Source organism: Lontra canadensis, unplaced genomic scaffold (genome assembly GCF_010015895.1).
Source record: "Lontra canadensis isolate GAN:19392208 unplaced genomic scaffold, GSC_riverotter_1.0 scaffold71, whole genome shotgun sequence".
NCBI classification, from domain to species: Eukaryota; Metazoa; Chordata; class Mammalia; order Carnivora; family Mustelidae; genus Lontra; species Lontra canadensis.
Window position 1 is genome coordinate 229,770 of NW_022631065.1, and position 10,888 is coordinate 240,657.

General features: G+C 47.6%; 1 protein-coding gene across 1 annotated transcript; it reads right to left on the minus strand.

Annotated features, from left to right (window-relative positions):
- Nucleotides 1-524: 524 nt before the first annotated feature.
- On the minus strand, nucleotides 525-4,801 carry TEX37 (testis expressed 37). Its single transcript, XM_032880591.1, has 4 exons — nucleotides 4,703-4,801; nucleotides 3,872-3,908; nucleotides 3,038-3,130; nucleotides 525-1,062 (listed from the first exon to the last, which is right to left on the minus strand). The coding sequence occupies exons 2-4, from the start codon at nucleotides 3,896-3,898 to the stop codon at nucleotides 634-636; spliced, it is 549 nt and encodes a 182-aa protein (XP_032736482.1). The 5' UTR covers nucleotides 3,899-3,908; nucleotides 4,703-4,801; the 3' UTR covers nucleotides 525-633.
- Nucleotides 4,802-10,888: the final 6,087 nt, after the last annotated feature.

A 10,888-nucleotide genomic window follows, 5' to 3' on the forward strand; every position in this document is an offset into this window, starting at 1 on the left:
GGTGCCCCACCCCTCGGCTGCCTACCTCTGAACTGTTAGATGGGGAAGAAACTAGGGTGTGGTTCCAGCCACTGCACCCAGGTTCCTTGCTTCCGCAGCTCCAGCGGCTCCCTAACTCACGCATATGTGGATATGTTGATCAAAGCTCCGCTGAGCAAGAAGGAAAGTATAAAAGGTGCCCTTGAGACGGTTACTGCTGATTGCTACAGGGTGGGTGTGGTGAGCCAACAAAATACACAAGGGAAGCTCCCCAACAGCATTCACTCAACTTGAGACAACTGTGGGAAACCTCATTTGTCCCATTTTGTAAGTAAATGCCTAAAACAACAAGAATCTTTCCAGTAGGACTCTTCGGTGTCATGAGATATCCCACGAATTCCAGCCTCCCTACACACCAGTTTTCCTCCCTCCCCGCTTCCACACCCCCCATCCGCCCCTCCCCTCTGCAGGTGGTGGGAAGGGGTGGATGCTGTCCCAGCGCAGGCCAGGGAACCAGGTAGAACAAGCACCCTCAGTGCTGTCTTTCCAGGGTTTTATTTTCAGCCCTCCTGTCTATTCTCCAAGTGCCCTGCAGGGATTGCCTTTGTGAGAGGGAGGATGTCCCTAGGGCCCCTGAGGGCCCTCTCACCCTTCCTACTGGTAAAATGGCATCAAGGGCCCCCATCGGTTCAAGACAGGGAACTTGACTTTGTGGTGATACGGACATAGGCAGCCAGGCAGTAGAAAGTAGCCCTTGCCCTCCTCCGGCACAGGCTGGAGCTCGGGCTCCAGGAGGCACGGAAAGCCTGCACTCTGGTGGACCCGGTTAGGGGTACCCTGGGCCAGGTACAGGGCATGGGAAACGGGGTACATGGAATGGCAGATGCTGGTGAACCTGCACTCATCCTCCGCTGTGGCCACGTGGTCCTGGTCCTGCAGCGGGAAGAAGCCGGGCTGTCCCAGGTCTTTGGCGGTCATGTGGAGTCTTCTGAAGGCGGGGTATCCATCCTCTAGCTTGGGTTTAGAGCTGGGGATGGCCCTATAAAATTCTTTCTCCCGGAGTTGGGCATCCAGCTTCGCTTGCTGTGGAAATAAATCACACAGGAATGGACAGCTGAGACAGGGGAAAGGCGAAGATTCCTTGGCCTCATCCAGGACAGAGCACACTTCTCTTTCGTTAAAAAAGTTTAAACTGGTTTTTGAATGGTGGTATGTATGACCCAGGGAAATACTGAAATAATAGAAAAGGGTTTCTCGTGAAAAGTCTGTCTCTTTCCCACTTCTCCTTCTCCCTTGATTCCCATCTCCAGACATATTCACTGAGGTAAGAGTTTTTTCCTATCTTTCTAGACACAGTTTATGTTCATATAAATATATAATGGAGGGGCACCTGGGTGGCTCAGTGGGTTAAGCCTCTGCCTTCGGCTCAGGTCATGATCTCAGGGTCCTGGGATCGAGTCCCGCATCGGGCTCTCTGCTTGTCGGGGAGGCTGCTTCCTCCTCTCTCTCTGCCTGCCTCTCTGCCTACTTGTGATCTCTCTCTCTGTCAAATAAATAAATAAAATCTTTAAAAAAAAAAACATATAATGGAGTTTTATACCCCCTGGCTTGTCCTCAATGGATGCATATTATGACCCCACTCTGCATTTTGCTTCCACTAAATACTATATCCCCGAAATTGTTCCTTGTTTGTACAGATTTTCTTTTTATTTTTAGTGGAGCTACCTGGAGATGGGAAAGGATTTCTTGAACAAGACTTTAAAAGGGCAAATGATAAAGGGAAAGACTGCTAATCCAACTATATTAAAGTAAAAATTTCTATTGGCTGAAAGGGAGGGAAAAGACAAACCACAGCCCGTGAAGAGTGTTGCCATTTCTATAACTGACAAATGAAACATGTCTAGAATATCTACAGAACTCCTACAAATTAAGAAGAAAAAAGACAAGCATCCCACTAACAGGGACCAAAGACGTGACAGACATCTCCCAGAATAATGAATGTCCATAAACATATGAAAAGATGCTAAACCAGAGCACAAGAAGATATTATTTCAAACCCACCAAATTAGCCAAAATCGGAAAGTCTTTCAACACCAAGTTGATGGCAAGGTTGGAGAGCCAAAGAAGGGACTGTCGCCCGCTCCAGTGACACAGCCACTTTGGCAAGTAATCATGTTCCCTGGGACAAGCAATTCCCCTCCTGGGGCAGCAGACTCCTGAACCTTAGGCTATGGAATCCTCATTGCAACACGGGGCAGTGGGAGCACCAGCCCAGTAAAAAACTAGATGTCCAACAGGAGAGGGGACAAGTATATGGTGGCACATTCATGCAATGTAATAAGACACAGCAGAAAATGAATAACATACTATAATTAACATAATATTCAGCAAAAAGCAAAAGCCACAGAAGAGTACAAATAGAATGATACAGTGTGTAACAGCGCTCAAAAAGGCAAACCTCAACAGTTTATAGGGATACATACCTATAGAGCACAACTGTTTTTAAAAGACACCAAGGGAATGATTAACCCCAAATTCAGAATAGTAGCTACCTCTTAAGGGGGAGGGACGGGGGCTCTAGGGTACTTCTAATGTGCTATGTTTTCATTCTGGGGACTGATAATGGGCATACTGGTGTTTGTTTTGTCAATGCTATTTAAACCGTGAATGTGTATCATTTATACTCTCGTGTTCATGACTTAGGGTTGATGTACATTTTTTTTTAAGATTTTACTTATTTGACAGAGAGAAACACAGCAAGAGAGAGAACACAAGCAGGGGGAGTGGGAGAGAGAGAAGCAGCCTTCCCGCCGAGCAGGACGCTGGGATCATGACCCAAGCTGAAGGCAGACGCTTACAGATGAGCCACCCAGGCATCCCAGGCTGATGTACATTTTAAAACATACACACAATGCACACACATAAAAGATTTCTTCAGATCTCTCGGCGTCAGATACTGTTCTAAAGAAGTGCCCCCAATTCCCACACATAATAAAGATGGAATGAAGGTGATTTCCGTGGGCCATCGAACAGAAGACAAGACTGAGTAACTTCTTACCTCTTGTGGGGTGACTCTGGAGTACTTGTGCTTCCCGTAGGGTTGGTAGTCAACCATGTAGGAGCTCTTGTATATGTCTAAATCCACAGGGGCCTGGAGGGCAAGGGAGATTACAAAACAAGAGATCCCATCTTGCCATTCTTCCACCTAAAGGCATTCGACGGCTTCTCATTGTCCATAGGACCCAGACCAACTTTTGGGCCTGGCATTCGGAGCCCCTCATGATCTGGTTTCTACTGACCTTTGCCAGCTCACCCCGCTTGACACCCCTCCATGCCCTCTGCACTCCAGCCTCACAAAACTCAGCTTTTCACAGACGCACATGCTGTTATCTCCTGCTGGAAACGCTAGGGGTACTCCTCCCGGACTGACAAACTCCTACACATCCTCTAAAACCCAGGTGAATTTCTTCCCATCCTTTTATTCCTCACCTCCCCCAAATTACACTCTTTCTCCTCTGCTTTCATAGCACATTTTGCCTCCCTCATTACAGCACTTAGCAGGGGGATTGTACTGATTGAATGAAGTATACTAGATCAGGACCTAACCTTTGGCATCTCTACAGCCTTGAAGCCCAGCACAGGGCTGAGGGTGCCTTATAAATGCATGCTGGATAAATGAATGAGATATATAAATAATAAATAGTAATAAATAATAAATGAACTCCCAGAAAATTGTATATCCTTGCTTTCCTCTTTGCCTATTAACCCCCCCGACACACACACACCCCATTCCAGAATGAGGACCAGAGGGACCCCCACGGCACCTGGGCCTGTTTGCTAAAGATGCTCGACCTTGAGGTGGTCACAGGGGACAGACACCCACAACACTCACCTGTCTGGGGTACACCACACCTGCCATAGCAGACAACCTAGACACAGACAAGCTGGTTAGACCTGCTTCCTCCGACCAAGCCAAGGGAAGCAGCCGTTGTCCCCAAAGCCATGTCAAGCAAGCAAACTGCCCCAGTCCTCTTAGCGCCCCCTGCACGTTACTCAGTCACCCAGGGCTTGAAGGCAGCCGAACGGATCAATGGGCAGGTGCGCAGGGGTCCTGGGACCAAGGGGTAGGAGCGGGTCCCAGAAGGAATCAGAACTGAGGAAAACAGCAGGTTCACCTCTCAAACAAGGTGGGTAGTGTGCTAATAAATCTTTAACAACAGCCTTTTGAGGCAAATAATCAACAGTGGTTGGTAGCATCTATCGAGCGGACTCGAACTCTCAGGTGCCCCTGAACCAGGGCTCTGAGCTGCCCTGAGGGAGCAGGCAGCAGGCCTAGGACTTAGTGGCACACTGGGTCAGAAGCACAAACCATGTTTTCTAGTGGGGTTGGGGGTATCTAGGGTGGAAAATTTTGTGAGGCTCTGCGTTCCCAGTTAAGCAATAGCAGCAGATACATCCAATCCTGTCCCTCACTCCCTAGCCCTGAAGTGTTAGTGGGGAGCCTTACAGCTGGCCCCTGGGGAGCAATCTGAGCTCCCAGTTCTGGGCCGGTCCTCCACTTCATTCCCACGGACCACTGCCCTGAACGTCACTCCATTCCATGTGCTGTGGCCCAGCACGGCAGCTGCCAAACCTCAAATTATCCCTGTGTCCCCTCCGTTTTGTGCATGGACAGCTCCCCTCCTGGGGCTGGGGGCCAGCTTCAGTGAAAAACAGCACCTACCCCTCCTGCTACCAAGAGGATGACAATGGTCCTGCCCTTCCCACTCCAGGTGCCGCCACTGCATGAAGAGGCTGCTGCTGTGTCCCATTGCCACACCTGTCCTGGAGATGAAGCCTCACCTATGTGACCCAGGCTGCTTTGGTCACAGTCCCTGGTCATTGTGATGGGGTGACTGGCTCACCTCCTGTGTGGCAGTCCCCTGGTCCCTGGCTCACCTTCTCATGGCAAGCTGCTGGCGTTCCAGAAATATGAGCCAACATGAGCTCCAGCAGCGGCATTGGAAGGTTTTAGGGAGGCGAGTGCTAGCCAATACTCTACAGAATCCGTCGTTTCCAGGAGAGGGAGGGCAACAGAACCCCACATGGATTTTTTTTTTTTTTAAGATTTTTTATTTATTTATTTGACAGAGATCACAAGTAAGCAGAGAGGCAGGCAGAGAGAGAGAGGAAGGGAAGCAGGTTCCCCACTGAGCAGAGAGCCCAATGCAGGGCTCAATCCCAGGACCCTGGGATCATGACCTGAGCCGAAGGCAGAGGCTTTAAACCACCGAGCCACCCAGGCGCTCCTCCCCAACATGGATTTTGACATCAGACAGTGGGTGACTCGATTTACTGCATACCACAACCAGCCCCCTCCCCTCCCCCCACCACCACCGGGGTCTTTGTTGCCTGAAAGGCTGGCTTGTCCCTCCTCCGTCAGAATTTCACCCTCTTCCACACCCTTGAGGATGGTTGTGATCCAAAAAATGAAAAATAAAATAAGTGCTGATGAGGATATGGAGAAATTGAAGCCCTCCTGTGCTGCTGATGGGAATGTAAATTGGTGCAGCCACCGAGGAAAACAGTATGGTGGTTGCTCAGAAAATTAAACATCAACATAGATTGCCGTACGATCCTGCAATTCCTCCTTTGAGTGCGTGCCCCAGAGAAGTGAAAGCAGGGGTTCGAACACACACCTGTGCGACCATGTTCATAGCAGCAGCATTCACAGTGGCCAAGGGATAGAAACAACCCCAATATTCGTCAACTGGTGACTGAATAAACAAAATGTGGTGTTTACATATGATGAAATACTCTTCTGTTTTGTTTTTTAAGACTTTATGTATTTGACATAGAGAAAGAGACAGCAAGAGAGGGAACACAAGCAGGGAGAGTGGGAGAGGGAGAAGCAGGCTCCCCGATGAGCAGGAAGCCTGATACGGGGCTCAATTCCAGGACCCTGGGATCATGACCTGGCCCAAGGCAGACACTTAACCAACTGAGCCACCCAGGTATCCATTATTCTGTTTTTTAAAAAGTTTAAAAGATGTCTAATTCCAGTATGGTTGACATGTGGTGCTAGATTAGTTTCAGGTGGACAATCTACATTTCTCAACGCTCCTCACTGGCAAGTGCCCTCCTTAATCCCCATCACCTAGGTCCCCCTCCCCAGACCTGCCGCCCCTCTGATAATCAGCTATTTGTTCCCTATTGTTAAAAGTCTGGTTTTTTGGTCTTTTTTTTTTCCTTTGTTCAAATATTATTCCGTTTTAAAAGAAATTTAGCACATGCTACAACATGAAGGAACCTTGCAAACATGGTAAGTAAAATAAACAAGACCCTATATTCCACTTATATGAGGTGCCTAAGCTCCTCAAGTCCATAAAGACAGGAAGTAGAGCCATGGTTGCCAGGGGACTGGGAGGAAAGGGTAGAGTTTTAAGAAGATAAAAACTTTTGGGAAAAGAATAGGGGTGATGATGATTGCACAACATTGTTAACGTATTTATTTATTTATTTTTAAGATTTTATTTATTTATTTGACAGACAGAGATCAGAAGCAGGCAGAGAGAGAGAGGAGGAAGCAGGATCCCTGCTGAGCAGAGAGTCCGATGCAGGGCTTGATCCCAGAACCCTGGGATCATGACCTGAGCTGAAGGCAGAGGCTTTAACCCACTGAGCCACCCAAGCACCCTTGTTGATGTATTTAAAGCACTAATTTGTTATGCTTTGATAAAATAGATAAAATGGTAAATTTTTATGTTATATATATTTACCACAATAAAAATCATTCACTTACTTTAAGGGCCCCCTCTTCCATGAAGCTCTCCTTGGTCTCTCACTGGGTGCCACCACAGATGCCTTTCATTTATGCAACTAATATTTATTGAGCACTGTTTCGTGTTGGGCACTGTTCTTAATGTTGCAGATTCAAGTGAGCCAGATAGATGGGAATCCCCCTGACTGCAGAGTTTACATTCCGATAAGAGCAAAACACAGAGTAAACAAGTAATAATTGCTCAACTGCTCTATTAGATCCAGCAAATAAACAAAGTGAAGTCTGAGGGAATGACTGAGTGGCACTTTAGGGGAGTCCGAGAAGGCCTCTCAGAAAGGGTGGCATTACAGCAGAGGTCTGAAGTGTCAGAAGCAGTCATGGAATGATCTGGAAGATAGGGCTTCTCAGCACATGTCAGCAAGTGCAAAGCCTGTAAGACAGGAACAAAGGGGAGTGAGGGGGGCCCAGGAAAGGAGTGGGAAAGGGCAAGAGGCCAAGAGCAAGAGGGTTGTGAATCTTTGACTTTTGCCTTTCTGTAGTGGCATGCCAGTTTCCCTTTGGAGAACTATTTCTCTCCCCTGTGGGGATAATGTGATTTGTGTGGAACCGACCCTACTCCAGCTCTAAACGGATGTATTGTCTCTAGAATAGTCTGTCCCCCAGGCCACCCGATTGATGCAAGGAGAGGCTCATGACTGGAGGTGGGCTGATAAGTGTCACCCTCAGCACCTGGCACAGTCTCTCTCTTTCTAAGATAGTAGTCACTAAGAACTGTGGGAGCCTGGAGCTATATGAAGCCTGGCCATGAATAAAATCAGCAAAGGAAAGAAGACCCAGGAGATGAAGACAGAGAGTGACTGCATCATGAGGATACTAACTAAGCCCCTGGATACAACCATGCCTGAAGCTTAACTACATCCGGACCTTGTGGTTTATGCCATACATTCCTTTATATACAATATAAAAGGTATATACAATACATTCCTTTTCCTGATGAAGCCGGTTTTAGTTGAGTTTATGTAAGTTACAGCTGAAATAGTTCCAACAAATTCAAGGTTGGAGAGCTAAAGTAGTTCCTTCTCCTAACCAACTGTGGTATCCTTCAGGTAAAGAACTTGGTCTTAGTCACCTTTTTATCCCAGTGCACTGTCATTTACATGTAGGGATTTAAGAAGTGCTTTTGAATATAATAATCCTGGAAATGACAAAGAACAGGTAAAGAACAGAATGGCCGGAGAGATGAAAGTAGAGGGACAGCTGGGCCATAAGAAGTGATTTTTTTGTGCCTTAAGAATATATTTTCAGGAAAACATTACCAAGTAGCTTTTGGAGTCCTGACTTTAAATCCTGATATTTGCTATCTTCTTGCCCTTGGATAAAACATGCAAGTTCAATAGAAGTCAGTGTGATCACCTGCTGTAAAATGGGTACGTGATATCCACGGGAAGTGGATGCAGAAAGTCAAACGGAGGTGTCTGTGATTGTCCTTGGTGTTCTTCAGGCGAGGGTTCACTCGCATTGTCTGACTTTCTGCTCCTTGCCAGACATGGTACAGGGCCCTGTAATCAGGGTAGCGAAGAAATCCCAGAGTGGCCTCTGCCTTCATGAAGTTACAGGGTGATGACAGGTAAATATCTTGCACAAGTAAGTCTTTAATTACAGCTGTGACAATGTCATGGAAGAGAAATGGGGTGCGAGGACCTGATCCGGTCCTGGAGGGAAGACTTGCATCAAGTAGTGACATCCTACCTCAGTGCTGGGGAGGCAGGAGGATGCTCTGGCCCGTGTGACCGCTGTAGGGCAAAGGGAGCCTGGTCTTGTGTGGAAGACAGAGGCTGTTCTGTTAGTGCAGAACAAGAGGGACACGTGTGTCTCCAGGTGAGTCTGGGGGTGGGGGTGGTTCGTCCAGCGGGGTACAGGAGGATCAGTGGGTTTTATCCTGGAAATAATGGGAAATGTCAGGGAGTTTAAGCAGGATAAAGCAACATACCAGAGATCACTAGTGGGGCGCCTGGGTGGCTCAGTCAGTTGACTGTCTGCCTTTGGCTCAGGTCATGATCCCAGGGTCATGGGATCAAGCCCTGTATCAGGCTCACTGCTCAGTGGAGAGTCTGCTTCTCCCTCTTCCTCTGCCTGCTGCTCTGCCTATTTGTGCTATATCTTTGTCAAACAAATAAAATCTTAAAAAGAAAAAAAAAAAAAGATCACTGGTGGACAATGGCCTGGGGGGAGGATGAAGCAGGATCCCAGCGGTCTGGCCACTGGCTGATGATGGTGGCTGGGACAGGCTGGAGGAGATGGCAGTGACATGGAGGGAGAAGCCTGTGTGGATTCAAGAGGTGTTTTGGAAGTAAACCCTACAGACTAATCATTATCAGGAATCAGCAGGGGCAAGGGAGAGACAGAGGCGTGACAGAGAGAGGTATCAAAGATGATTCCCAGATTTTTGGAATGAGCTGCTGGGGATTGGTCGCCCTTTGGTGAGGTAGGAAATGGGGGCGGAGGAGCCAGCTTGAGGAGTAAGACCACCATACTGCCTTTGCACGGCCTGGCTTCCAGGTGGAGAAGCCGGGTACACACCTGGGTAGGAGGATCTACAGCCCCGGGGAAGAAAGCTCTGGACACTCTGGAATTGCTGGTGATATAGGGGATATTTGAAGCTAACAGAGAGAGTCTGCCGTATTTGGGGAGCATAGCCTCCCTCCAACATGGCCACACAGTGCAAGGCTGTCTTGAGAACTTTCTGCTGCCTCCCTAAAAGGGTGTTCAAGGGCAGCAGGAAGGGAAATCAGGTCACAGGAGGGAAAGAGTGAAGGGGTCTACCTACGCTGCCTTCTTTCTGGTTTCCGGTGCTTGTCGATTTCATCGCGGTCATGTTTCTGCACCATCTCAGAGTGAATGCAGCGGCGTCCACGCAACAACCTGCAGGAGCCGGGCGGGACCTCAGATGGGCCACCTCTGGCCACACGTCGTGGGCAGGTCCACTGCGCGAGCCTCAGTGCCCTCCTTTCCTCCTGAGAAATGAAATGTGGAGACTTCCTCCATCCACACTAAAGCACCGTTAGGAACTTTTTTTTTCTTTTAAAAATACTCTTTAATGTTCCTAGGATATTCTTTTTTTTTTTTAAATTAACATTTATGTATTATTTGTTTCATGGGTACAGGTCTGTGATTCATCAGTCTTGTTAGGAACTTTTGTAAGCTCACCCCAAAGCATGGCAAAACCCCCATGTACCAACGTTTACCTTTTCGTGGTGTGATCCATGTTCTTTTTCTGAAGCAACACAGCTACGTTTCTCATAGTTCTCGCAGTCTCCTTTAGCAGCATGCAAGGGGAATCTTTTCAACATTTGTCAGGGATGAAAAATAAACCAGAAAGCAAATCCTGTTTGTTTCTTTTTAAGCCTAAATACAAGCATTGGGTTCAAATTGTGTAGGGAAAGACTAAATTCATTGCACAATAAAAACCGGTAGGAGTGTATTTCTAAAAGCATGGTTAGGGGGAAGTATATGTTTAAAAGCACACACAGAAAACATCGTGTGGACAGAGATCCATGAACGGTATATACAAAGCACAGGGCACACCAACGGCTCTCACCGAGATCCTTGTCCCCTTCCTCTGGTGAGAATAATCACCCCTCTAGCTTCATTTCCTTAGTGACAAAATACATGTGGGCAGGGTTGGAGGACAAAACTAAAGGAGAAAAATATGTACAATGCCTTGGCATCGGGTCTGGTATGCTGTAGGAGTTTAATTATTGCAACATTCATTCATCTGAGAGAGAATCCGCTGGTCTCTTTCTGGAGGGAAAGCTGGGCCCCAAGCTTCTGTCTATGCAAATTCAGCATGTTAATATTGTTAAATCACAGGAGGAAATTCTTTTCCCAAACCAGAAGCCTTCGAGTTCCTCCAGGCTTATATTAAAGGGATTACAATCCATTTCCTTCCTAATACGGCTAATGCGCTATGGGAAGCCCTCAGGCCAGGGATTAAAGCATTTACGCCTTTAATTAGGAGCAAACCTTCCCTTAGAGCCCGAAACACAAACAGCAAGTCGACACTACAAAGGCCTCCTCCCAGAGCAATGGGGATACCAATCCCTCTCCAGGAGCCAGGAGCCTCCAAAGGGCTTAGCAAACGCTGCCTTT

What these genes read in the sequence shown, in the direction of transcription:
- TEX37 (XM_032880591.1), bottom strand. Translation starts at nt 3,898, where the DNA reads ATGGCAGGTGTGGTGTACCCCAGACAG. An exon ending in GTGTGGTGTACCCCAGACAG is followed by an intron (nt 3,131 to 3,871) that starts GTGAGTGTTGTG and finishes CTTGCCCTCCAG; the next exon opens with GCCCCTGTGGATTTAGACAT. An exon ending in CCAGAGTCACCCCACAAGAG is followed by an intron (nt 1,063 to 3,037) that starts GTAAGAAGTTAC and finishes TTATTTCCACAG; the next exon opens with CAAGCGAAGCTGGATGCCCA.